The sequence below is a fragment of the Podarcis bocagei genome (genome assembly GCF_964188305.1).
Source record: "Podarcis bocagei genome assembly, chromosome: 5".
In the NCBI taxonomy this organism is placed as follows: Eukaryota; Metazoa; Chordata; class Lepidosauria; order Squamata; family Lacertidae; genus Podarcis; species Podarcis bocagei.
In genome coordinates this window covers 89,933-116,103 of record NC_138129.1, presented here as the reverse complement: position 1 = coordinate 116,103, position 26,171 = coordinate 89,933, and the positions used below count along the sequence as shown (strand labels likewise).

The 26,171-nt window shown below is 45.3% G+C and overlaps 1 protein-coding gene across 1 annotated transcript in view; it reads left to right on the top strand.

Moving 5' to 3' along the window:
* LOC308587201 (maestro heat-like repeat family member 5) overlaps positions 1 to 25,311 on the top strand; it is a 38,554-nt gene extending 13,243 nt beyond the window's left edge. Inside the window, exons 5-14 of the mRNA XM_081194577.1 lie at positions 991 to 1,110; positions 2,819 to 2,914; positions 3,729 to 3,833; positions 9,950 to 10,085; positions 10,968 to 11,089; positions 12,157 to 12,306; positions 23,193 to 23,347; positions 23,560 to 23,707; positions 23,869 to 24,050; positions 24,856 to 25,311. Of these exons, the coding sequence (XP_081050703.1) occupies positions 991 to 1,110; positions 2,819 to 2,914; positions 3,729 to 3,833; positions 9,950 to 10,085; positions 10,968 to 11,089; positions 12,157 to 12,306; positions 23,193 to 23,347; positions 23,560 to 23,707; positions 23,869 to 24,050; positions 24,856 to 24,997 (1,356 nt within the window). The 3' untranslated portion in view covers positions 24,998 to 25,311. The remainder of the gene's footprint in view (positions 1 to 990; positions 1,111 to 2,818; positions 2,915 to 3,728; positions 3,834 to 9,949; positions 10,086 to 10,967; positions 11,090 to 12,156; positions 12,307 to 23,192; positions 23,348 to 23,559; positions 23,708 to 23,868; positions 24,051 to 24,855) is intronic.
* Positions 25,312 to 26,171: the final 860 nt, after the last annotated feature.

Below are 26,171 nucleotides of genomic sequence, written 5' to 3'. Positions count from 1 at the left end.
CTCAGCTATACCATACTTTTCCGTGTATAAGACAAGGTGTTTTTTATTATTATTAAAAAATGATGTTTAAAAATGAGGGTCATCTTATACACAGATAGTGCATAGGGGGGACATGGGTTTGGTTGCCGCTGCAAGCCGGAGATAGTCAGTGGCTATTGTGCGTGTTATTGGTGGCTGCGGCAAGGGGTGGTGTTGACTGGCTGTCGCTGCGGAAATTGGGAAGGCGATTGGCAGTTTCTGCCGGCGAGGGACAGACAATAGGTGGGTTTTGCGACGTGTGTAAGTGGCAGCATAGGTCCAGCGGGTGAGCAATTTTTGGAATCCCCTCCCCCCAAATAGCTGAACAACTGTGGGTAATCCTCCCTTCCAAAAGCTCAGCAACTCTGGGCAATCCTCCCCCCCCCCATTTTCTTAATTGGGAGTCCCCCCTAATAGGGGGTGTCTTATACATGAAAAAATACGGTACATCCTGCCTTTCTCCTGTCATATTACTCCAGGAGGTGTGCAACCATTTCCCCCGTGGTCACCATCCAGGCACTGAGCAGACCTCCTGAGCTCCGTCAAGGTCCTTGCACCACATTGCCTTCAGACTGTGCCCTAGGGCAGGGTCTTTGGCTTCATCCACCAAAGGGTTGTAGACTGGGGTGTATACTGGCTCCACCCTTAGGACCAGATGGGGCATTACAGTGGTACCTTGGTTCTCAAACTTGATCCATTCTGAAACCAAAGTGTTCCAAACCAAGGCACGCTTTCCCATAGAAAGTAATGCAAAATGGATTAATTCTTTCCAGACTTTTTAAAAAGAAACCCTAAAACAGCAATTCAACATGAATTTAACTATCTAACAAGACCATTTCTGGGTTAGGGTTAATTTTTGGATTGGGTTAGGGTTAGGGTAAGGATTAGAATTAGGGTTAGGGTCAGTGTGGCTTTATGTTGCCTTGTGATTTTGATTCAAACTCAATTTTACAAAATCCCTTCTCCTTTCAGAACGAGGATTTGAAGAAGAGCTTTATGAAGGCAGCAACTCTAATAACCAAGGCGCTTCTGCAATCGAATGTGGGACATGTCACCTTCCCCCACAAAGAGGAGCTCACCTTCTGCATCATCGTGAGTAGAAAGAAAAAGAAAAAAAGAGGGGGAATCTCCTGGGGTTTCTTTTCAGAGCGTTTTTTCTTAAAAATAGCTGTGTAGGTCTAGCTCTGGGTTGCATGTTCTGACCATCTGGCCCCAAACCATTTCTGGGTGGTCACCTTCTGCTCCAGCTGAAGTTTCCAAACCCTCTTGAAAGGCAGCCCTCCCTTGTGGCAACCTCAGCAGGCTGTCACCAGCGCCTAAGGAAAAGAGGCTAGGTTCTCCCCGGAGGAGAGGGCTGTCGAGGGCTCCCAGCCATGATTGCTATGTTCGACCTCCACAGAGGAAGGAAGCCATGTTTCTGCATATAGTTGCTGGAAGCCACAGGCGGGGAGAGGGCTCTTGGGGGGCTCATGGTCTGCTCCCTGGCTTCTCACAGGCGTCTGGTTGGCCACTGTGAGGAGGCTGGACGAGATGGGCCCTTGGCCTGGTCCAGAAGGCTGGTCTTCTGCTCTTCTGCCCAGGAGAAAAAGGGATCTTCTTCCCAGATCCAGGAAGCCCACTCTTCTCCCCTAGGAGGACCCACTTGCCAGTTGCAAAGAAGTTGTCAAGTGGGCTGGATAGAGAGCACACCTCAGGGCTTGGTGTGGTAGTGGCGGCAGGGATGGCGCCTCCAGGTCCCTGACATGCTGTGTGCTTCCCCACCACAGGAGGTTATCAAAGAGGAGCCAGTGGCATCACTCACCATCCTGCACCAGGCGATGGAAAACATCACTCGCCTGACGTAAGTACGGCCAGGCACAGTACATATTTCTTCACCAGGTTTATGGACTGCTGGGTGCTGATCCTTTCCTCTCCCCTTCTTTCTCTTCTCAGTGCCTTGAGACCATGCATGGGCCCCCTGCTCCGGGCTCAGCTGATCAAGAGAACCATCCCGAAGGTCTTCCAATTGCCATCACTGCAGGTTACAAAGATCAAGGCCGGGAGCTCTGTGCCACCAACGCAGAGCCAGGTGACTGGACCTTCTGCTTCTGGAGGAAAATGGGGTTGCCAGGTTAAAGGATTTGAGGGCAAAGAGTCTGAGCCGTGTAAGCCGCAAAGAATGCTGCCTGAGACACTTGACCCATCACAATGATGTAACAGCCAGAGACTTGGGGTGTATATTTTTGATTTTAATCATGTTTCCATATTTATTGCATTTCACCTTTGCTAGAATGCATCCACGTATGATTCCTGCATGCCTGCATTTTGTGACTCTCATGCCTCCCTCCTACGCTGCATTTCATTTTATTTGTTTGCTTGTTTGTTTATATGCTGCCCATCTGACTGGGTTACTCTAGCCACTCTGGGCGGCTTCCAACAAATTAAAACACAGCCAGACGTCAAATATTTAAAACTTCCCTATGCAGGGCTGCCTTCAGATGTCTTCAGACGGAAGTATAATGATGTATCTCTCTGACATCTGACAGGAGGGTGTTCCACGGGGTGGGCCCCACCACCAAGGCGGCCCTCTGCCTTGGAACACCCCAAGGAAGTTGAGCCCAGTGTGGAGTCCTGTATCTTTATATCGCATGACCTGTAACCTTACATACATCAAGAAACGTTTGATGTTTATGACTCTTTGTGTGCCGTGCTTGAACCCCTGCATAAGCTTTGTTACAAATTTGGGCTAGAAGGCTCCAGAGCATACGGGATTTCCATGGGGGTCTTCAGCTTCTAAGTGCTTTTGCTTCTCTCCTTCCAGGACTGTTATCAAGACACCGTCTACATCTGGCTCAACATGCTCACCAGCTTGCTGTCGGAGGCCCCCTCTCTGGAGACGCTGCAGGAGATATTAGTGGTAAGGGAGCCCCCAAGGTGTCAGAGCAGGGGGAAGCAGCAGCTCCCATGCCGGAGGACAGACCCTCTTGAAATGATTGCACGGGGGGCATCTGTAGCCAACTCGCTGGTTGTGGGTGCTGATGGTCAAGTGGGCCTCTGTTCTGCTAGCAATGCTTGTGCAAGGCACACAAGATATGTCCTCTGCTGATGGCGTATGGGGAAGGGCCATGGCTCGGGACAGAGCATCTGTCTTGCATGCCCAAGGTCCCCGGTTCAGTCCTCAGCATCTCCAGGTGGGGCTGGGAAAAGGCTCTCTGTCTGAAAGCCCAAAGGGCCAACTGCCAGTCCTCATTACCTGTGGATCAATGGCTGGGCTTGGTCTAAGGATGCTTCCTGCATTCCATTGCTATGGCTGTGGTGAGGTGTATGTTGTATTGTTGCAATTATCACACACACAAACACACCAATGACAGATTGCAGGGCGGTTCACAACATAAAAATACAAAATCAGAACAGAAAATGCATAATAAAACAAAAGCAACCCAAGAGCCAATTAATATCTAATTCTACTAATGCTTTTTTTAAAACGGCTTCTTTTTTCTGTGTCTTTAGTTGTTCTTGTTTTGTTTGTAAGCTGCCTCGAGTCCCTGTCTGGGAAAGAGGTGGGGTATTATTATTATTAATAATAATAATAATAAACAAATTGCAGCAAACTTTCTCCTTTACAAAACAACCCCTTTTTGCAATTTGTCCCCTCTATGAAGCTTTGTGAATTTGCAAACCTGGATTAAGGGTTGTCCTTCCATGTGATGACGATGATTTCTCTCTCACAGCACACAAATGGCTGGATTGACTCCACAAAAATCAGTGAGAGGCAAAGAGCAGTCAAGACCACCAACGTACTCATAAAATATGTCTCCGAGCATTTGGACTTTGATGTGAGTGACCAAGGCTTAATGCTGCAATTTCAAATCATATTGCGTTGGAAAGTTCAGGTGTGAACTAGATGAAAGCTGTATGGCATGGTCATCCCAGGGAAAGGTGCCAGCCAGTGCTATTTTTCTAGAAAAAGAGGTGCCAGGACTCACCATGAGCTCACCTCCCTCATTCTCTTATAATGGCAATAGTGCCCACCTGAGAGGTGCCAGTGTTAGCTATTTGCAGTATAGTAGCACTGCAGAGAGCTTGCTGGGGAGACCATGCATTAAAAAGGGACTCAAAAATAACTTAAACAAGGTTTTAATAACAAAAACAAAAACTCCTAAATACACCAACAACAAACCAGACCCAACCACCAACCCATCCCCCAGGGTAACGGAAGAGCTAGGGGCTGCTCCTTATATACTACACCCAAATGTTGACACAGCTTAATCAATACAACTCAGCACCTGCTGTGTTTCACAGCTGTAAAGCTGGGTCTCGTTAGTTTGCTCTGGCCCTTGCTCTGGCCCCTTAAAGACATACACAACTGGTGGAACAATGATGAACCTTTACATTTAAAGAAACCATTCAACATTTCCCCTGCGGTTCATCATTGTGGAACAAAATCGTAAAGCATATTTTGTACATGTCTTTCATGAGTAACCTTTGGAAGTGCTTTAGTAAAAATGTCTGCAATTTGATTGTCACCTGGAACATATTGAAATACAATCATTTCGTCAGCAATTAGTTTCTTTACAAACTGTAAACGTAACCTTAAGACTCTAGTGCGCTGCGTATTGGTCTCTGAACACAGGATAGCAAGTCCGCTCTGGGAATCAAGGTAAACTCTTACTGGTAGTGTTACTTTCATCTGTAGGTCTGCAAATACTTGCAGATACCATTCCACATCATGAGTGGCCTGAACGCATGCACATAATTCACTCTCTGTTGTGGAGAGACAAATAATGGTTTGTGTCTGGGACTTCCATTCAAATGGACAACCGTTATAACAAAACACCATACCAGACACATCCCTGCAATTATTTTGTTCCACTGCATGAGATGCATCGCAGAAAATTTCAAAACCTTTGTCAATACATGATGTAAACTGCAACCTATAATGTTTGGTATGTTTAAGGTACACTACCACTCTCTTAAGAGCAGAGAAACATTGTGTAGTGGGCTTTCCCACAAATTTTGCCAGAAAGTGAAAGGCATAAGTTATATCTGGTCTTGAGATTCTTTGAATGAAATTTAGCTTGCCTATAGCAGAACTGTCAGAGCTGCTTCCCGATCCTAGCTCACAGAGGATCACGCTAGCCAGCGGTCACTTTATAAAAGTCTTTATTGAGTTACAGTTTCCATTCTCAAGCTGCTGCGCGCAACTCTACGTCTTAAGGGTTAGACCGGCGAAGCTCCGTCTGAGTCTCCGCCCCCTGTGCACCAGCTTACTAACCTAGCTTTACTCCACCTTTTCCGCCTGACCGTTCTTCTCTGGGTCCCTCTGCCCCCCGGGGTCTCTTCCTTCCGGGACTCTTCTGACGCGGACCCCCCGGACCCTCCTGTCTCCTTGCGCCGGGCTTTAGGACCTGGCTCCCTTTCCGGGCTGCTTACTGCCCCACCTTCCTGTGCATTTGAACTTGGCGCGCGCGCCCAACCTTCCACTTTCCGTCTGACCGTTTCTTCACTCTCCGATGGAGGTGTGGCCACTCCTGACTCGTGCCCTCCCTCCTGTTGCGAGCTGCCAGCGCTTGATACCTGGCGCCCTTCTTCTCCCCTGCTCTCTGTTGGTGACGCTGGTCCCGATTTCCAACTGCTCCCCTCTGAGCCCCCTCTGGACCCTTCTTCCTGGGGTGTCCCCCTAGGCTCCCCCCTTGCTCTGGCCACTGGTGCTCCTTTCTGTGAATCTTCTGATTCACTGGAAAGACTCGGGGATCTCGGGTCGTCGTCATCACTCATCTTTTCTTCTGCCTCCTCCCCCTCACTCTCTGTTTCCTCCCTTGCCCTCGCCTCTGCTCCTGAACCCCTGACAAGAACGATACAAAGTTTTGTTAGGAAATGGCTTATCTTCACCTGTAAAGGTGAAACCACACACCATAGGCGTATCCTTCCCATTTGCATTTTCTTAAACCCATTTTGAATCAATAAGTCTCATATCTGGGGTTTGTGGTACAAGAGACCAGGTGTTATGCTCTTTTAAAGAAGCTATCTCAGAGTTGATAGCTTTATACCAATTTACAACTTGGTGCTTAGGTAAATTCTGAACATCATTGTAGCTTTTTGGCTCAAAAACCGCCTTATTGGCATACACAGTATTTAAATGTTCATCTGCAATGGATGTGCAGTCCTTTTGCAAAATGTCCCTGCTTATTGCAGAACCAATAACGCTTTGCAGCTTTAAATGCAGCCGTATCACCACAAGTTTGCATATGGCATTTCTCATTCTTTCTGGAAACAGGAGTGCTTATGGCACAAGCCTCCCTTCTATCCAACTCGCCCATTAATCTTGCCGTTACCCCTTCCACAGTTAATTGTGCTGGTGGAACGGCAGATATCTGGCTAGCTACACCATCAAAGTCCTCATTAAGGGAACAAAGAATGATAAAAACATACTGAATATCAGGTATCTCCATGTCCCTTTGAATTAATTTGCAGCGTATTGCCTCCAGACATCTCAAGTGTGCTGCCAAATCACCACCAGGCTGCAACTTGGTCTGGTACAGCTGCTTGAAAAACATCAATGCAGACGCTGACTCTTTTCTAATATGCACTGCTGCAAGACTGTCCCACATTTCTTTGGCCGTTTTCTTATTTCTTATATAGACTACTTGCTGGTCGCTAACTGCCAAATTAATTATTGCCCTGGCTTTTGCATCTCCTTTCAACCAAGCATTAGTTACAGGGTCAGGAGGGTCATCAGTTACATAGGTCCATACTTCTCCTTTTTTAAAAAAGTAATATTTATTAAAGTTTCAAAAGGTACAAAAAACAAAACAAAAAGACAAAGAAAAACACAAAAATTTCCACCTTTAAAATCTCGTTTTCAATAACTTCTTTTCACGACTTCCCCTCACCTCCCCTTCTTGTATTCCAGATCCAATTATTTGTTCAATAAGTTTTTATCCCTAATGTCTTAACCTTAATTTGTTAGTGTGTTTATTTGTATTAGATTTTAACCCTTAATTCATTATTATATTTAGTTCAGTTTATAAATCAACTTTTAATTTATATACCTTAATCATATGTAAAAAACTTTTTCTAAGGTTGACCCTATTTCCCTTCCACGAATTCCCCATTCTTATAATGATAAACAACATGAAATTTGACACAGCATAAAAAAGATCAGGCCCCCTTTGGATTTCCAAACCCCACCCTTCTCTCCCCGGTTTCAATCCCAAACCGTAGTCCATTTAGTCCATCTATTTAGCCTGGTGACCTTACGTCCGAGGCTCTCAAATCTCTCTCAGTCCCTTTCAGCCGGCTTCTTTGAAAGTCCCTTATGATTGACACCCAAACTCGAAGGGGCGCTCTCTCTATAATGTCCATGATCCTTCCAGCCAAGCCTACTTGTTTAAAGGTGGAGCTCAAGCTCTGTTTCTTAAATCCATGTGTCCCAAAGACTCCAGCTTCCACCTTGGTCGAGCTTGAAACCATCTTGACAGGCCTCCGGCTATCGTTTACCTTCTGTGACATTTCGACCGCCCCTCCTTTCTGCTCCTCCTGTTCAGCAAGTATCTTTTCCTCCTCTTCAGTCTTTGGTTTCTTTTCTTGTCCAGCTGCCTGTGTTTTGAACATCAAGTCATTTTCCAGCTCAGAAGGTATATTTACTGTTGACTTTGGTTTTGTAGGACTTGTAGACAAAACATGGCCTTGCTCATACATCTTTCACAGCTTTCCCATGAGAAAGACGACCTCATCCAGATCTGCCAGAATTTTCCGACCTATTTCCATTCTTGTAATGTCCGTGAATCCCCTCTAGAGGGATTCTGGTTACTTAGTATTCCTTTCACTTCCAATCCAAGAGTCAAATTTATTTGTATCAATCTTTCTTTACTTTCAATACCTTGTAACGATATGACCGGCTAAACCAAAACTTTCAGTTTTTTTCGACTTTGACAGCTAATTTGACAGCTGTCAAAATCTTCTGTAAACCCTCAGCAGGCTCCTTTCACGGGTTACTCCCGGTCTCGGGAAAAGTGGCACTTAATCAAAGCAAATAAACTCTTGTCCTCCAGCACAGTAACTTAGACTTTTAAATCCGTGGAAATTAATAACTTTTATCCAATCAGGAAAAAAAACAGCTCTTCTCTCAACCTTAGTTGGCAAATCCTTGCTTTAAACTGTTTACAATGGGGGGGGGGAGACGGACTTCCTCTTTGCACCTCCCCCGCTCGTGCCAGATCCACAAAAAAGAGAATAATTTTAGTCCAATTTCCAAATTACTCACGGGTTGTTGTTCTTGATTTTGAGTCCAAATTTTTTAAAGGAAGATGTCAGCGCTCTCCGACAAATGGCATGCGGCTTCACTCGGCAGGGGAAGCAGTAGACTCACAACACCGCGCCACTCCCCGTCCCCCGTTCCGTAGCCTTTAAAAAGGCTCCTTCGCGGGTTGGGAGGGCGCTAACAGTGCCCGCCGAGTCACCATGTCCACGGGCATCCGCGCCCGTGGTTTTTAAGGGTCCCCACGTCGCCGGCGCGGCAAGACCCAGCCCCTGTCGAGCAGATTCCCTCCGGAGCTCGGAGGGAATCCGCCATTAGCCAATTGCGCTAACCCAGAAGTCCATAGGTCCATACTTCTCTAGAGGTCAAAAGCGCCTCCACCCGAAAAGACCATAAACTATAGTTCTCATCTGTTAGCTGTGGGAACACCAGAGCCTTCTCGGCTTCTGGAACCCGGTCAACCATTCTGGAACTCTTCCAGACCCATAGAAACTACACTAACAGGAGAAGGAGTTTTCAAACCTTTCTCAGAGTCCAAAAATATGCAGTCATCCACTCAGCAGCTGGGCCCATAACCAAAGATGTTAGCTATTTGCAGTATAGTAGCACTGCAGAGAGCTTGCTGGGGAGACCATGCATTAAAAAGGGACTCAAAAATAACTTAAACAAGGTTTTAATAACAAAAACAAAAACTCCTTACACACTAAATACATCATCATCATCAACAAAACAACAACAACAACAACAACAACAACAACAACAACAACAACAACAACAATATATTTATTGTCATTGCCCCTCTCGGGGACAACGAAATTACTTGGCTGCTCCATCCACCCAGGTAGGGCACTCCACACAAAATCAAAACAACTATAAAAAAAACTAATTAAAACAATACAGTATAATACAGCAAGGAAGATTAGATGACTTTCAAAGTCCAGGCTTCCCATTCAGGGCCGAGATCGCTCTGGGGAAGAAGCTGTTCTTAAGACGGCTCGTTCTTGTCTTCATTGTCCTGTATCTCCGTCCCGACGGCAGGAGCTCGAAGAGACAGTGACCAGGATGCGATGGATCTTTTACTATGTCCAGTGCCTTCCTATGGCACCTTGTGGCATAAATCTGCTCTAAGGTGGAGAGTGGGCAGCCAACAATGCTCTCTGCTGCCTTAACAACTCTGCACAACCCCAACCTGTCCCGGGTAGTACAGCTTCCGTACCACACACATAAGCCATAAGTGAGCACGCTCTCAATGGCACAGTGATAGAAGGCAAGCAGCAGTTTCTGCGGAAGATGGTTTTTCCTTAGAATTCTCAAAAAGTACAGTCTCTGCTGTGCCTTCTTCACAAGCCCCCTTGTGTTGACACTCCAGGACAGATCAACAACAAACCAGACCCAACCACCAACCCATCCCCCAGGGTAATGGGAGAGCTAGGTGCTGCTCCTTATATACTACACCCAAATGCTGACACAGCCATTCAACATTCAACCATTCAACAGCCAGAACTGAGTTCCAGTGAGTTCTGGCTGGGGAAAAAGCCCTGGGGCAAGCCTAGGGTGGGCCACCTAAGCACAGCTCTCTTGCCCTGCGCCCCTCTGCCACCTTTGCCGACTGAAAGCATGCCAGATGGTTTTCTCTTGCTGGGCTCTGTGGGACGAGGGCTGACTGTGCATCTCTCTCTCTCCACCTCCTAGGTATCCCAGGATTTCCCCCTTCTTGGGAGGCTGGTGGCGCTCTTGTCCCTTCACCTCACAGACAACGTGAAGGAGATTGGCCTGCAGTCAGCAGAGGCCTTGTACCATCTCCATTACATCATGATAGCCAAAATGGGTGAGGGCGATGCTGGGAAATGGCTTGTTTCTTGTAAGCCGCAGGGTGGGAGGTCTGTAGCTCTCCAGAGGCTGCTCCAACTCCCATCATCCCTGAGTGTTGCCCATGCTGGCTGCTGCTGGGGTTGATCAGGGAGTTCAGGAGGGCCAGAATTCGTGCCAGCACTGGCCTAACGCCAACACCCTGTTGGCCAGAGACGAGAGGGCAGTCTTGGGGGAGGGATTCACTGCTGAAGAACATCAGAAAAGCCTTCTGGACCTGACCAGTGGCCCAGCCCAGTCCAGCATCCTGTTCCCACAGGGGTTGGCCAGATGCCTGTGGGAATCCAGCAAGCAGAATTCAAGCTCTTTCTACTCCTGTACTTTGCTGCCTCTGACCATGGAGGCAGAGCATAGCCATCCTGGCTAATAGCCATGGGTAGCCTTCTCTTCCATGAATTTGCCTCATCTTCTTTGAAAGCCATCTTGGTCCGTGGCCATCAGTGCCTCCTGTGGCAGGGAGTTCCAGAGTTTAGCTGTGCACTGCAAGAAGAAGGACCATCCTGAAACTTCAGTTTCATTGGAGGTCCAGTTGTTCTCATGTTCTGACAGTGAGAGAGAAAGCTTTCTCTCTCCACTTTCTCCATGCCATACATTGTGTCTCCTCTTCCTCGCCGTTTTTCTAAATGGACCCCCCCCCCCAAATGCTGCAACCAGCTCTACAAGCACCACAGTCCTTTTGGTTGCCCCCTTCTGAACCTTTTTCCCAGTTCTGAATTATAATTTTTTAGGTGAAATCGATAATTGTTTTTGTTGGTCCCAGTGGGAAAACTGGAGGTTTTGAGCAGGGAGCACTAATGCTGGTTTCTTTTGCATGCATATTCCAAAACCCGACCCTGCTTAGGTAAGGAACTGGAGAAGAGGGGGAATAAAAATAAGAAAGGCAACATGGTCAGATGGGTCCGAGAAGACTTCTTCATCCCTGGGCCCTCCCTCTTCCACTTCAACATCGCAAAAGTGGCCAAGGTAGGGGTGGCTTTTTGTACTCTTTATTGCTAAGACCGCAGCCACTCCCAGTTAGCAAAGATTTGCTCATTCGGGCCAATGGGGCCCTGCCCCACCAACTTCAGCCTGCCCTCAGGCAGCCCACGCCTTCTAGGGATGAGGGAGAGATTCAGAGCAGTTCACACTGGAAGCCAAACTATCAAATCGAGGCTTTCAGAAACAATAGGAGAACTGAAACACAACCCGCCTTTGAAATTCACATGTCCTTGAATTTCACAATGCCAAACAGTGTGTAAAAAAATACATGTGCGAGCTATTAGTGTAAATAACATTCAGAAATGCATTGTATTAGAATCAATTGCTCAAAGACAAGTGCCCGGTAGCCTAAACTGCATGCAGAATTCTACTTATTGAAATTCTACCAGGTGCTGGGAGACCTAGGGTTCAGATCCCCACTCAGCCCTGAAACTCACAAGTCAGTCACAGTCTCTCAGTCTAACCTACCTCATGAGACTAAAACGGGGAGGAGAGAAAACCATGCATGGGCTCCTCAGGGCGGAAAAAGAATAGGAAAAGTTGACTCATTCAGTGCATCTTTCACGAGGCACTGCCAAGCCAATGAACTATGCCAACCTTGTGGTGGGTGTTTTTGTTGTATATTAAGAACTAAGCACACAGCCGGCAGGTTCCCACCCAGTCTGTTTGGCATTGGTTATATAACGGATAGCCACTATTATTCACCCTCTCTGTTCCTGCGAGAATTTTTTTAAAATTTTCTAGTCTGATTTTAGATTGAACCTCTTCATGTTCCAATGTCATAACCAATTTAAGATGTGGATCGAAAATAGCAAGGCGTCACCTGACTTTTAGTTTTGTTTGTTGTAAAACCTTTCAGCTACTTAAATAAACACATAAATAGAATCACTGAATTGTAGAGTTGGAAGGGACGCGGGGGTCACTTAGTTCAACCCTCTCAAGGCAGAGTGGAGATGTCTTTCACTTGGTTTGTGAAGGCACCCTTGGACTACTGAAACGTGGTCAGAGTGTGGAGCAGAAGAAAACTCCCTCTTCTTTCTTCTTTGTGCCAGGCTTTTGGGGAGCACCTCACGCCCAGCCAGATCAACGAAGTCGTGTTGAAGGCGATTGACAACCTGACAGTGGAAGACAGAGCAGTCTCTCAGGCTGCAGGAAAGCTCCTAAGGTCCTTCCTTGAGGAATGTGGCATGGAGATGGAAAGCGTAAGGCTCAAAACGGAGGCAGGGGGAGCGGGTTTCTTCTAAATTAAACATTCTCTTCAGACTTAGAATTAGCTTCTTTCTGGGAAGTAAGAAGGCATTGTGTGGGAAGTAAGAAGAGCCAGTGTCGTGTAGTGGTTAAGAGCGGTAGTCTCGTAATCTGGGGAACCGGGTTCGCTTCCCCGCTCCTCCACATGCAGCTGCTGGGTGACCTTGGGCCAGTCACACTTCTCTGAAGTCTCTCAGCCCCACTCACCTCATAGAGTGTTTGTTGTGGGGGAGGAAGGGAAAGGAGAATGTGAGCCGCTTTGAGACTCCTTAGGGTAGTGATAAAGCAGGATATCAAATCCAAACTCTTCTTCTTCTTCAATTTCCGTGTCTGTGGCTCGCGCCTCTGTTTCCATCCTGCTGCAGTTCAGCTTCCAAAAATCAAACACCCTGTTTTTCATCTCGCTGTCTGCTTTGGCAGTATTTTAATTACATTATTCCACCCTGTTCATTTCAGTGCAAAGGAAACACAATATGGACAACACTGAGGTCAATTAATAAAACTTTGCTATGATCAAAATGATACCCTCCCAAAACTAACCTACCTATTCCAAACCCTCCCAATCTGGATTCCCCCAACACAACTCCGCAGAGGGCAGAGAAAACTACACTCTTTTATCTTCTCACATAAAAAACAAAAATAAGCCCCAAATACCTGACCTCCCCACCTCAGAAGGAGGATGGGGAATCCCCAACATAGAAGCATATTACATTGCCAGCCAAATACTCCATATAATCCCATATATACTACTAGAAGATGAGCGTAGTATGGGACCCACCCCACTCTCACATGAAAACAAAGATCACCACAGCCAATCACAAACAAACAACTACACCCTAGGCCAACCCCAACCTCTCTCACCACCAAAGGAACACAAGTGGAGAAACCATTTACATAGTTTTCTGAATCGAACCAGTCAATGTCAAGAATAGATCAAATATGGGTTTCGAATGAACTGACTCCAAGAATACTACAAGTTGAAATACAATCTAAAGTAATCTCAGATCATAATCCAATAAAATTGGAACTAAAAGGCTTTGAAGAAAGAACATTTAGATGGAAAATTAAGGGTTATCTTTTGGATGACCAGAAAATTGTAGGAAAAGCACAAAAGAAACTAACTGAATACTTTGTTGAGAATTGCAACAAGGGTACAAAGATGAGCGTAGTATGGGACGCAAGCAAGGCTATGATGCGAGGTTTTTTTATCCAGCAGAATTCATTGAAGAATAAAAACAGAGAAAAGGGGGGAAAGGAAATTTTAAAGCAGATAATGGACAATGAACAAAAATTTATTAGAAAACCAAATAACTCCAAAATAAAACAAGAAATTAAGACCTTGCAATCACAATTTGCAATGATAATAAACAAAGAAGTGGAATGGAATATTAAAAAGTTAAGACAGAGAAACTTTGAATTCGCTAACAAATCAGGCAAATGGCTTGCGTGGCAAATCAAAAAAAGAAAGGAGCAGAACACAATTAACAGAATCATTGTGAATGGCGAAGAGATAGATAATCCGAAAGAAATTAGAAAAGGATTCTTGGACTTTTACAGACAACCATATAAAAATAAAGAAAGGAATAATATGAGGAAAATTGAGAGATTTTTAAAAGGGAAAAAGGTGCAAAGGATCCCGGCAGATAAAAAAGACCAACTGAATGCCCTAAGAGAGGTGAAAGGCCCCAGGGCCAGATGGATTTACATCAGGTTATTATAAAGAGTTAAAAGATGTTCTGATGATACCTTTAAAAGAAGTTATGAATAATATTTTAAAGGAAAGAGACATCCCAGAAACGTGGAAAGAAGCATTCATTACACTTATCCCAAAACAGGACTCGGATTTAACCCAAGTTAAAAACTATAGGCCTATTTCATTGCTGAATACAGACTACAAAATTTTTGCAGGGATCTTAGCAAGAAGAGTGAAAAAGATATTATTAGAAACTACCGTATTTTTCGCACCATAGGGCGCACCGGACCATAGGGCGCACCGGACCATAGGGCGCACCCAGTTTTTAGGGGGGGAATTCAAGAAAAAAAATCTCCCCCCCCCGCAGCCCCAAAGAGCAGCGTACAGGCTGCACACAACCTCTCCCTGCCGGAGGGGTTGCATGCAGCTATGGATCAAGCCAAGGCAGCGAGCTCACTGTTTTGGCTTCCCCTAGCCCCGTGCAGCCACTCCCTCCCGGGAGAGGCTGCGTGGGGCTAAAGAATCCATAGCCCCGTGCAGCCTCTCCTTGGCATAGGGGTTGCGCGCAGCTATGGAGGAAGCCAAGGCAGCGAGCGGGATGGATCCCGCTCGCTGTTTTGGCTTCCCCTTTAGCCCTGTGCAGCCTCTCCTTGGCGGAGGGGCTGCACAGGGCTTTCCTGGCTTTACTGGGAGGTGGGGGGATTCCCTCACCTCTCCCAAAAGCCCGCAGAAGCCGTGCAACCCCTTTAAAGGGATCGCGGCTTCTCCTGGCTTTTGTGAGAGGTGAGGAAATTCCCCCACTTCCCGCAAAACCGGCAGAAGCCGCGCGCCTTTTAAAAGGGCTGCACGGTTTCTCCTGGCTTTCCTGGGAGGCGGGGGGATTCCCCCACCTCCCGCAAAACCGGCAGAAGCCGCACGCCTTTTAAAAGGGCCGCACGGCTTCTCCTGGCTTTCCTGGGAGGCGGGGGGATTCCCCGACCTCCCGCAAAACCGGCAGAAGCTGCGCGCCCTTTAAAAGGGCTGCACGGCTTCTCCTGGCTTTCCTGGGAGGCGGGGGGATTCCCCCACCTCCCGCAAAACCGGCAGAAGCCGCGCGCCCTTTAAAAGGGCTGCACGGCTTCTCCTGGCTTTCCTGGGAGGCGGGGGGATTCCCCGACCTCCCGCAAAACCGGCAGAAGCCGCGTGCCCTTTAAAAGGGCTGCACGGCTTCTCCTGGCTTTCCTGGGAGGCGGGGGGATTCCCCCACCTCCCGCAAAACCGGCAGAAGCCGCGCGCCCTTTAAAAGGGCTGCACGGCTTCTCCTGGCTTTCCTGGGAGGTGGGGGATTCCCCCACCTCCCGCAAAACCGGCATAAGCCGCGCGCACTTCTAGGGCTGCACGGCTTCTCCTGGCTTTTCTGGGAGGTGGGGGGATTCCCTCACCTCTCGCAAAAGCCCGCAGAAGCCGCGCAATCCCTTTAAAGAGATCGCGGCTTCTCCTGGCTTTTCTGGGAGTTGGGAGAAGGGACTGATGCCGCCAGTCAGTCCCTTCTCCCTCCTGTTGAAAAGCCCGCAAGAGCTCACGGAGCTTGTGTGCAGCTCTTGGGGGCTTTTCCTGCCTGCCTCCCCCCTGCATTCGTTCCATAGGACGCACACACATTTCCCCTTGCTTTTTAGGAGGGAAAAAGTGCGTCCTATGGTGCGAAAAATACGGTATTCATAAGGATCAAGCAGGTTTCCTTCCAGGTAGACAGATGAAGGATAATGTAAGTGTAAGGAACATAATTAATATTTTGGAATATCTGACTGCCAGTGTAATGTAAGGAACATAATTAATATTTTGGAATATCTGACTGCCAGGAATGAGAAACAAGCTATACTTATGTTTGTGGATGCAGAAAAGGCCTTTGACAACATAGCATGGGACTTTATGTTGAAAAATCTGGAGTATATGGAGGTGGGAAAAGAGTTTTTCAATGGGATAAAGGCAATATATACAGAACAGAGAGCTAAATTGATTGTAAATAATGTGACTACGGAAGATATTAAAATATCTAAAGGAACTAGGCAAGGATGTCTGCTTTCGCCATTGCTGTTTATAATGGTCCTGGAGGTCTTTCTTAATGCGATTAGACAAAACAAATTAATAAAAGGGATAACAGTTGGCCAGAATTAATATAAAGTTAAAGCCTTTGCAGACGATCTGGTAATAACGATTGAAGAACCAATAGAAAGTGTAAAAGAATTATTAGAGGAGATTGAACAATTTGGGAAAGTGGCAGGGTTCAAATTAAATAAGAAAACTAAAATAATTGCAAAAAATATGGAGCAAAGTATGATAGAAATAATGCAACAACAATCGCGAAGTATTGGAAGACACAAGATTTACCCACCTGGGAAGAATGGCAGATGAAGTTGATGGATTATATGTGTCAGGGGCTCAGGGACAGAGGCACAGGGGAGAGAGGAGATGGAGAGCGAAGGGGAAGGATCTGAGGGCAGCATAGGGGAATATGACAGTGACCCGAGAGATTCCATGAGCTTCTCCAGCGAATCAGAAGATTCCCAGAAGGAGGCGCCGATGGTCAGGGCGAGGGGGGTCCCAGGGGGGACACACCAGAAACAGGGGGCCAGCGGGGACTCCCAAAGCAGCAGCTGGAAATCAGGACCAGCTTCCCCACCAGAGCAGAGTGGGGGGGGGGAAGAGTCCCAGCTGTCAGGTCCAGCTAGCCCCCCCCCGAAGGGGGAAGCAGTGACAGGAGCAGTGAAACGGTCAGGAGGAAGGTTACCGGCTGGGCGCGCACGCCAAGTTCAAATGCACAGGCGCTCGAGACAGCAGGCAGCCCGGATCGGGAACCAGGTTCTAAAGCCCGCCGGAGGCAGGGGGAAGAATCAGGGGACTCAGCGTCAGAAGAGTCTAGAAAGGGCGAAACCCCAGCTGACAGGCGGACCCAGCGGAGGAAAGAGCAGAGGAAGAGGTGGAACAAGGCTAGGGTCTTAAACTGGTGTATGGGGGGTGGAGACTCAGACGGAGCTTCGGCAGTCTAGAGTCTCAGACGTAGAGCTGCATGCTGCTGATATGAAAGACAAACTGAACTTCAATAAAGACTTTTGTATATAACAACGGACTGGCGTTGGTCCTTTGTGAGCTGGGACCTAGGGCAGCTCTGACAATATGGAATTGGCGGAAATGACTGGCAGAATCCGAGACCAGGGAGAAGAGTTGGTGGAAGAAGATTGGAAAAAGTTTAAAGACTATTTACAGAAATACTGTAAAATTAATGAATGTTAGAAAAATGTTGGAATGAAGTTATATGGCTTTAGTAGAAATGATATAAGGAATTAAGTATAAATAGATTAATAGAGTATTAAAGGAAAAAATAAGGTTAGAATGTGTTAAGATAATTATAGGATAGAAAACAGAGGAAGATGGAAAGGAATTGCTGAAACAATTAACAGAAGTGGAATACAAAAAGGGAGGTGTGAGGACGTCGTGGAAATAAGTGAATGAAAGATGGGATAATGAAATTGTTTGATTTATTTTACTGTTTTTGTTTTGTTTTGTTAGTTCAATGTGTTTAATGTGTCAGTGTTAGGTAGTGTTTTTGTATTGTATTGTATTGTTTTTGTAGTTTTTAAATTGTTGGAAAAGTAATAAATATTTTTTTTTAAAAAAAGAAATAATGCAACAACAAACAGAGATAGAGGTGTGAAAAAGGTAAAATATTTAGGAATTTGGTTAACTCCTAAAAACATTGATTTGTATCAGAACAATTACATACCAGTTTGGAATGGAATAAGGAAAGATCTGGAGGTGTGGTGTAGAATGAAACTATCTTTTTGGGGCAGAATTTCTACGATAAAGATGAGCGTCCTTCCAAAGATGTTATTTTTGTTTCAGACTATCCACATAATAAAGGGGGTAACGATTTTTAAAGAGTGGCAAAGAGTGATCTCAAGGTATATCTGGCAGGGCAAAAAGCCGAGAATTAAATTTAAGCTACTAACAGATGCGAAGGAAAGAGGAGGCTTTGCCCTGCCAGACCTGAAGTTATATTATGAAGCAGCATGTCTTTGCTGGTTGAAAGAATGGATAAAATTAGAAAATAAAGAGTTACTGGACTTAGAAGGCTTTGATAACAGATATGGATGGCACGCGTACTTATGGTGTGGGAAGAAGAAAATTCACAAAGGCTTTGGGAACCACATCTTCCGGAGTGCGTTAATAGAAATATGGGATAGGTATAAAAACCTATTAGAACCAAGAGTTCCACACTGGTTATCTCCGTTAGAAGTTATGAGTGTAAAGAAAATTAATATGAGAGGTAAATGGATTACATATGGTGAACTGATAATTAAAGAAGAAGGAAAATGGAAATTAAAACCATATGAACAAGTTAAAGAATATGATTATGATTGGTTGCATTATTTTCAGGTTGAATGAAATGTTTAAAAAAGATTTTAAAGAAAGTGGTTATGCAGAAAAAGATTCTAAGTTTCAAATCGACATAATAAACAATGATTGTAAAATTCTGTCAAAAATGTATAAGATATTTTTGGAATGGCATACGAAAGATGAAAAAGTGAAATCGGTAATGATACAATGGGCCAGAGATTTCGGTTATAATATACAATTTGATGATTGGGAAAAACTATGGAAAGAAAACTTAAAATTTACTGCATGCACGGCGTTAAAGGAAAATGTGATGAAAATGTTTTATAGATGGTATATAACACCGGTAAAATTGGCAAAAATGTTTAAGACGTGTAATAAGTGTTGGAAATGTAAAGAAAAAGAAGGAACGTTTTATCATATGTGGTGGGATTGTAAGAAAGTGAAAAGTTTCTGGGAGAGTATATATAATGAATTAAAAAAGATGTTAAAATATACGTTTTGTAAAGAAACCAGAGGCTTTTCTTTTAGGGATTACAGGAAACGAGATAAGAAGAAAAGACTGACAAATACCCCTTCCTCTTGGTTCATGTGGGAACCAATGACACTGCAAGCAATAGCCTCCAGAAGATCAAAAGAGACTACGAGGCTCTCGGCAGGAAATTGAAGCAACTAAATGCACAAATTGTCATCTCATCTGTCCTCCCAGTTGAACGACGTGGCCCAGGGAGAGAGGGAAAAATAGTGGAAGTGAACAGCTGGCTTCGCAGATGGTGTAAACAGGAACGGTTTGGATTCTTAGATCACGGACTGCAGTTTCTTGAAGATGGACTTCTGGCAAGCAATGGGCTGCACCTCACAACGGTTGGGAGAATTGTTTTTGCCAAAAATCTCAGAAACCTCATCAGGAGGGCTTTAAACTGACTAATGTGGGGGAGGGAGACAGTGCTCCTGAAGGTAGGAGTCTATCAATTGATGAAGATGATCATCCAAATGCCATAGACCAAATGGAGCAAACAGCACGCAGACCTAGTGATGGGAGGAAAAAATCCTTAAATAAGAGACACGGGGGAATGATTAATGGACTTCAATGTCTGTACACTAATGCGCAAAGCATGGGAAATAAACAAGATGAGCTTGAGCTCTTGGTACAGCAAACTAAATATGACATAATAGGCATCACTGAAACCTGGTGGGATAAGTCCCACGATTGGAATGTAATAATGGGGGGATACAATCTATTTCAGAGAAACATACCAGACAAGAAAGGAGGAGGAGTGGCGTTATATGTCAGGGATGTGTATACCTGTGAAGAGATCCAAGATTTAGAACCTCAAAGCCAATGTGAGAGCATTTGGGTCAAAATTAAGGGAGAGAAGAATAACAGAGACCTCATTGTGGGAGTTTACTATAGATCCCCAAGCCAAACGGAGGACATAGATGATGCCTTCCTGGAACAGATGGCCAAGCATGCAAAAGGAAGGGAGATAGTAGTAATGGGGGACTTCAATTACCCGGATATTTGTTGGATGTCAAACTCAGCCAAGAGCATAAGGTCAAACAGATTCCTCACTGGCCTTGCAGACAACTTCATTGTCCAGAAAGTGGGAGAAGCAACAAGAGGAACAGCCATTTTAGATCTGGTCCTAACCAATGTTGATGACCTGGTTAGTGGGGTAGAAGTGGAAGGATCATTAGGCGCGAGTGATCATGCTCTTCTGAAGTTTATTATACAGCGGAAAGGAGCAGCCAAGCATACTAGGATTCAATTTCTTGACTTTAAGAAAGCCGACTTCATAAAACTTAGGGAAGTGCTGGGTGAGATCCCATGGACAGTAATACTAAAAGGAAAGGGAGTTCGTGATGGCTGGGAGTTTGTTAAGAGGGAGATAGTAAAAGCACAACGTCAGGCAATACCAATGAGACGGAAACATGGAAGGTGCCTAAAGAAGCCAGGGTGGCTATCTAAAGAACTTTTAACTGAGTTAAGATTAAAAAAGGATGTGTACAAAAAATGGAAAAGGGGGGAACCACCAAAGAGGAATTCAAACAAATAGCCAGCACGTGTAGACACAAAGTCAGAAAAGCTAAAGCACAGAATGAACTCAGGCTTGCTAGAGAGGTTAAAAGCAACAAAAAAGGCTTTTATGGGTATGTTCGTAGCAAAAGGAAGAACAAAGAAACAGTGGGGTCACTCAGAGGAGAAGATGGTGAAACGCAAACAGGGGACACAGAAAGGGCTGAACTCCTCAATGCCTTCTTTGCCTCAGTCTTCTCCGATAAAGAAAACAATGCCCGACCTGAAGAATTTGGAGCAAATGATTCAGCAAAGGAAACACAGCCCAGAATAACTAAGGAGATAGTACAAGAATACTTGGCTAGTTTAGATATATTCAAGTCTCCAGGGCCAGATGAACTGCATCCAAGAGTATTAAAAGAACTGGCAGATGTGATCTCAGAACCACTGGCAGTCATCTTTGAGAATTCCTGGAGAACAGGCGAAGTCCCGGCAGACTGGAGGAGGGCAAATGTTGTCCCTATTTTCAAAAAGGGGGAAAGAGAGGACCCAAATAATTACCGCCCAGTCAGTCTGACATCAATACCAGGGAAGATTCTGGAGCAGATCATTAAGCAAACAGTCTGTGAGCACCTAGAAAGGAATGCTGTGATCACCAATAGTCAGCATGGATTTCTGAAAAATAAGTCATGTCAGACTAACCTGATCTCGTTTTTTGACAGAATTACAAGCCTGGTAGATGAAGGGAACGCAGTGGATGTAGCCTACCTTGATTTCAGCAAGGCATTTGACAAGGTGCCCCATGATATTCTTGTAAAGAAGCTGGTAAAATGCGGTCTTGACTATGCTACCACTCAGTGGATTTGTAACTGGCTGACTGACCGAACCCAAAGGGTGCTCATCAATGGTTCCTCTTCATTCTGGAGAAGAGTGACTAGTGGGGTGCCACAGGGTTCTGTCTTGGGCCTGGTCTTATTCAACATCTTTATCAACGACTTGGATGATGGACTCAAGGGCATCCTGATCAAATTTGCAGATGACACCAAACTGGGAGGGCTGGCTAACACCCCAGAGGACAGGATCACACTTCAAAACGACCGTGACAGATTAGAGAACTGGGCCAAAACAAACAAGATGAACTTTAACAGGGAGAAATGTAAAGTATTGCACTTGGGCAAAAAAAATGAGAGGCACAAATACAAGATGGGTGACACCTGGCATGAGAGCAGTACATGTGAAAAGGATCTAGGAGTCTTGGTTGACCACAAACTTGACATGAGCCAACAGTGTGACGCGGCAGCTAAAAAAGCCAATGCAATTCTGGGCTGCATCAATAGGAGTATAGCATCTAGATCAAGGGAAGTAATAGTGCCACTGTATTCTGCTCTGGTCAGACCTCACCTGGAGTACAGTGTCCAGTTCTGGGCACCACAGTTCAAGAAGGACACTGACAAACTGGAACGTGTCCAGAGGAGGGCAACGATGCCTTATGAGGAACGGCTAAGGGAGCTGGGCATGTTTAGCCTGGAGAAGAGGAGGTTAAGGGGTGATATGATAGCCATGTTCAAATATATAAAAGGATGTCACATAGAGGAGGGAGAAAGGTTGTTTTCTGCTGCTCCAGAGAAGCGTACATGGAGCAATGGATCCAAACTACAAGAAAGAAGATTCCACCTAAACATTAGGAAGAACTTCCTGACAGTAAGAGCTGTTCGACAGTGGAATTTGCTGCCAAGGAGTGTGGTGGAGTCTCCTACTTTGGAGGTCTTTAAGCAGAGGCTTGACAACCATATGTCAGGAGTGCTCTGATGGTGTTTCCTGCTTGGCAGGGGGTTGGACTCGATGGCCCTTGCGGTCTCTTCCAACTCTATGATTCTATGATTCTATGATTCTATGACTGTAAACTCTTCCAATATGCAGTTACAGCTGCAAGGATTTTACTTGCCCAGAAATGGAAACAAGAGGAAATGCTGACTATTGAAGATTGGAGACTGAAACTGACAGACTATGCAGAATTGGACAAGCTAACTGGGGAAATTAGATATCTTAAGGACCAAAAGTTCATCGAAGACTGGGGGAAATTTGTAGAATATCTGAAAAATACATGTGATGTGCAAACAACGTTAGTGATACAGTGGTGCCCCGCAAGACGAATGCCTCACAAGACGAAAAACTCGCTAGACGAAAGAGTTTTCAATTTTTTGAGTCGTTCCGCAAGACGAATTTCCCTATGGGCTTGCTTTGCAAGACGAAACGTCTTGCGAGTTCTTGCGAGTTTGTTTCCTTTTTCTTAAAGCCGCTAATAGCCGCTAAGCCGCTAAGCCGCTAATAGCCGTGCTTCGCAAGACAAAAAAACCGCAAGACGAAGAGACTCGCGGAACGGATTAATTTCGTCTTGCGAGGCACCACTGTATTTCAAGAAGCACTGTGAAATTTGAGATGTATTGTTATAAAAAATAATAGAAGTGGGAGGGAAGACTAAAGACAATACTAAGGAGAAGGAATGCGTAATTAAGAGGTAATGATGGATGATTGTCAGAGAAGCTGAAGGAAGTCCAAAAAGAGAGAATTTATTTGTTAAAAATTGGATAAAATTGTATATCTGTGTTGTAAATCAATAAAAATTATTATAAAAAAACACAAGTGAACAGCAGAGAACCGGCACGAGTAACGCTGACACCAAACCCTACATACATTAAGCAAAATAGAAACAGGTTCACCACACTTTCTCATCCTGGTCTTCTTTTATCTTCTTTCAGCTGCCTATGGTTGTGAAGGAGATTTATAACCATCTCCACCAGATCTCCGACACCCACACTAAGGATCAGACGCTTTCGGCTATTGTCAGCCTAGCCACCAAGCGCCTGCAGCCGGTCGTAGACAGCCTGTTGGACTGCTCGATGGAGTGTGATGAGTAAGTTTTTGTGATGTGAAAATGGGGAGGGCTAGATTTAAGGGGTTTCTTAATTTATATTTATTTATATTGAATTTCGTACTTGTAAAAAATTGTGCTCCAAGTTGTGGTTTCTTTCTTTGCTAATGTATGTGCAATATAAAGAAAATATCAAAGGCCTGACTTTTTTTAAGAAAAGGAAAAATGAAAAATTCTGTTTTGAAAAATTGCAGAAGTGCCGCAGAGATCTGGAAGGCGCTGGTTGCCAATCAGTATTCCAGCGTCAAGCTGCTGAGACCCCTCCTGAAAAGGCTGCAGGATGCAGACCCCAAAGCGGAAGTCACTTCCAGGCGACGCAGCACTTCTCAAATGCCAATGGCGGTCAGTTTCTCTCTCCTGGATTGTTTTGAATGGGAGCTGGATGGGGCTGGGGGCTTCTTGCTGAGTGAGATGGACCGAGGCTCTGAGTCGCGTCTGAGTCTGAGATCTTGATCTGACGATGACCTCTGCTGAATGCCGTTCTCCTCTCCTTGTCCCTCCAGGCTACCAACGCTCTGTGTCATATCCTGTCGTTCCCTGAGGCTGCAGGTATCCTGAAGAGCAAGTTCCACCACCTGCTCTTTGCACTTAGCACTCAGATCTGTTTTGTCCATGAGGCGAGAAGAAGAGGTTCGAGGGCGTCAAGTCTAATCCCGGAGCCCTCTTCGCATCTCGATCCGCTGACGTGAGGGACCTGCTAATGCATTTGGGGGGGCCCTCCCTTCTCTCTCTGACCCATAGGCTCAGCCCTCCCCCAAGAGATAGGCTTCATTTGGACATGGAGGTTCTGCTTAGGTTAGATAGCTAGGAGACCCAGGCTTCCCCAACCCCTGTGCTCTTCAGTCGCTTTGGACCACAACTGCCACCAGCCCCAGCCAGCATAACTGGGCTGAAGATGGGAGTTGTAGCCAAGGACACTAGGATGGGAGAGGATGCTGGAGGCTCTCCCGCACGATGGGCTGATTTGGGTGTGGTGGGACTCACGTGTCATGAAACCTTAAGTCTCCATCACAGCCAAAAGGTTGCCGCTTGTGCTGGAAACATGGGGGAGGCTGCAGGGGGTGATGGTTGGGGTTGGACTGCAAGATGTCAAGGACCTAAAACTCCCCAGATGAACATACCCAGACCTTGTGCTCATCATCGGAAGCCCCTCTTCACGTGTGCCTCCTCCACACAAGAATGGGGCCTTTTCTGTGGTGGCTCCCCATTAGTGGGTTGCTCTCCCCAGAGGGGCTTGCCTGGTGCCTTTAGATGCCAGGCAAAAATGGTCCTCTTCAATCAGGCCATTGGCTGATTAACCTCCTATGCCCTTTCAACTGTGTTTGTTGGAGGGAGAGGAGTTATTGGTTTGCTTTGGTTCTTGTTTTTATTCTGTATTTTGTGCTTTTTAACTTGCATTTTTATGTTGTGAACTGCTCGGAGATCTACAGGTGAAGGGCAGTATACAAATTTTAAAAATATAATCTTCTTAATTCCTTCACTTGACTCAGGATCGCTGTGCAGGCCCTGAAACAACTGATTGGGCGTCTTGAATACCTTGACGATTTAGAGTTTTTGGGGTTGCAAAGCTGCTGGGATATGCTGTCAAGTCCAGAAAGCTTTTTCAAAGGCATTCGTCTTCTGGCAAGGTAAGAAGGTGAAAAGGACTGGCAGGTGAGGCATGAAGAGCAAGGCCTGCTTTCTGGGGAAATGGGGATAAACTTCTTATTTATTTCAGAAAATGTACCATATTGTTCACTCTATAAGACGCAATTTTCCCCTCCTAAAAAGTAAGGGGAAATGTGTGTGCGTCTTATGGAGCGAATGCAGGTGGGAGGCTCTGCTCAGCGTTCAAGTAACCTGGTGGTGGTGGTTGTTGTGCAGGAACACTGAGCGGTTCTTCCTGCCAGCTTCAGGCTTGTGAATCCTTTGCTCTTACTCTTATGTTTCAGGACCTTGTTCAGCTCCTCGACCAAAGAGTACAGGGGGATTTCCCGATTGGCACGTGAATATATGTGCTCTCCAAACAATAAAAAGAGAGCCATCGGCATGGCGTTTTACTTTGAGGTAGGAACTGGAAACAGGGAATGCCTGTTCTAATGTCTCTTTTATATATATATATAAATATCTATTAAGATTTTACAAATTATATCAAACAAAACAATACACACAAACACAAAAAAAGAACAAGTATAATTTCAAAACCTTATTTTCTTAAAACTTACTTCACCGACCTCCTCATACCTCCCCTTTCTGCATTCCTATTTCAAATATTTAGTTCAGCAAATCCTCACCCTTAATTTTATCTAATTGTCGACCTTTCTTTTCTTTTAACTTAATCTTTACAGCTGTACTCCATTTAATTTCTAAAACCACATCATTCTAGCACTCATTAATTTTACAATGTTTCTTAAGATAGTTCTTAAATTTCTTCCAATCTTCTTCCGCCGTCTCTTTCCCCTGGTCCCAGATTCTGCCAGTCATTTCTGCTAGTCCCGTATAGTCAATCACCTTCATCTGCCATTCTTCCAAGGTGGGTAGATCTTGTGTCTTCCAATACTTTGCGATGAGTATTCTTGCTGCTGTTGTAGCATACATAAAGAATGTTCTATCTTTCTTTGGCACCAATTGGCCAACAATGCCCAGGAGAAAGGCCTCTGGTTTCTTAAGGAAGGTATATTTAAATACCTTTTTCATTTCATTATATATCATTTCCCAGAAAGCCTTAATCCTTGGGCACGTCCACCAAAGGTGAAAAAAGTACCTTTAGTTTCTTTACATTTCCAACATTTATTATCAGGCAAGTGGTAATTTTTTGCAAGCTTGA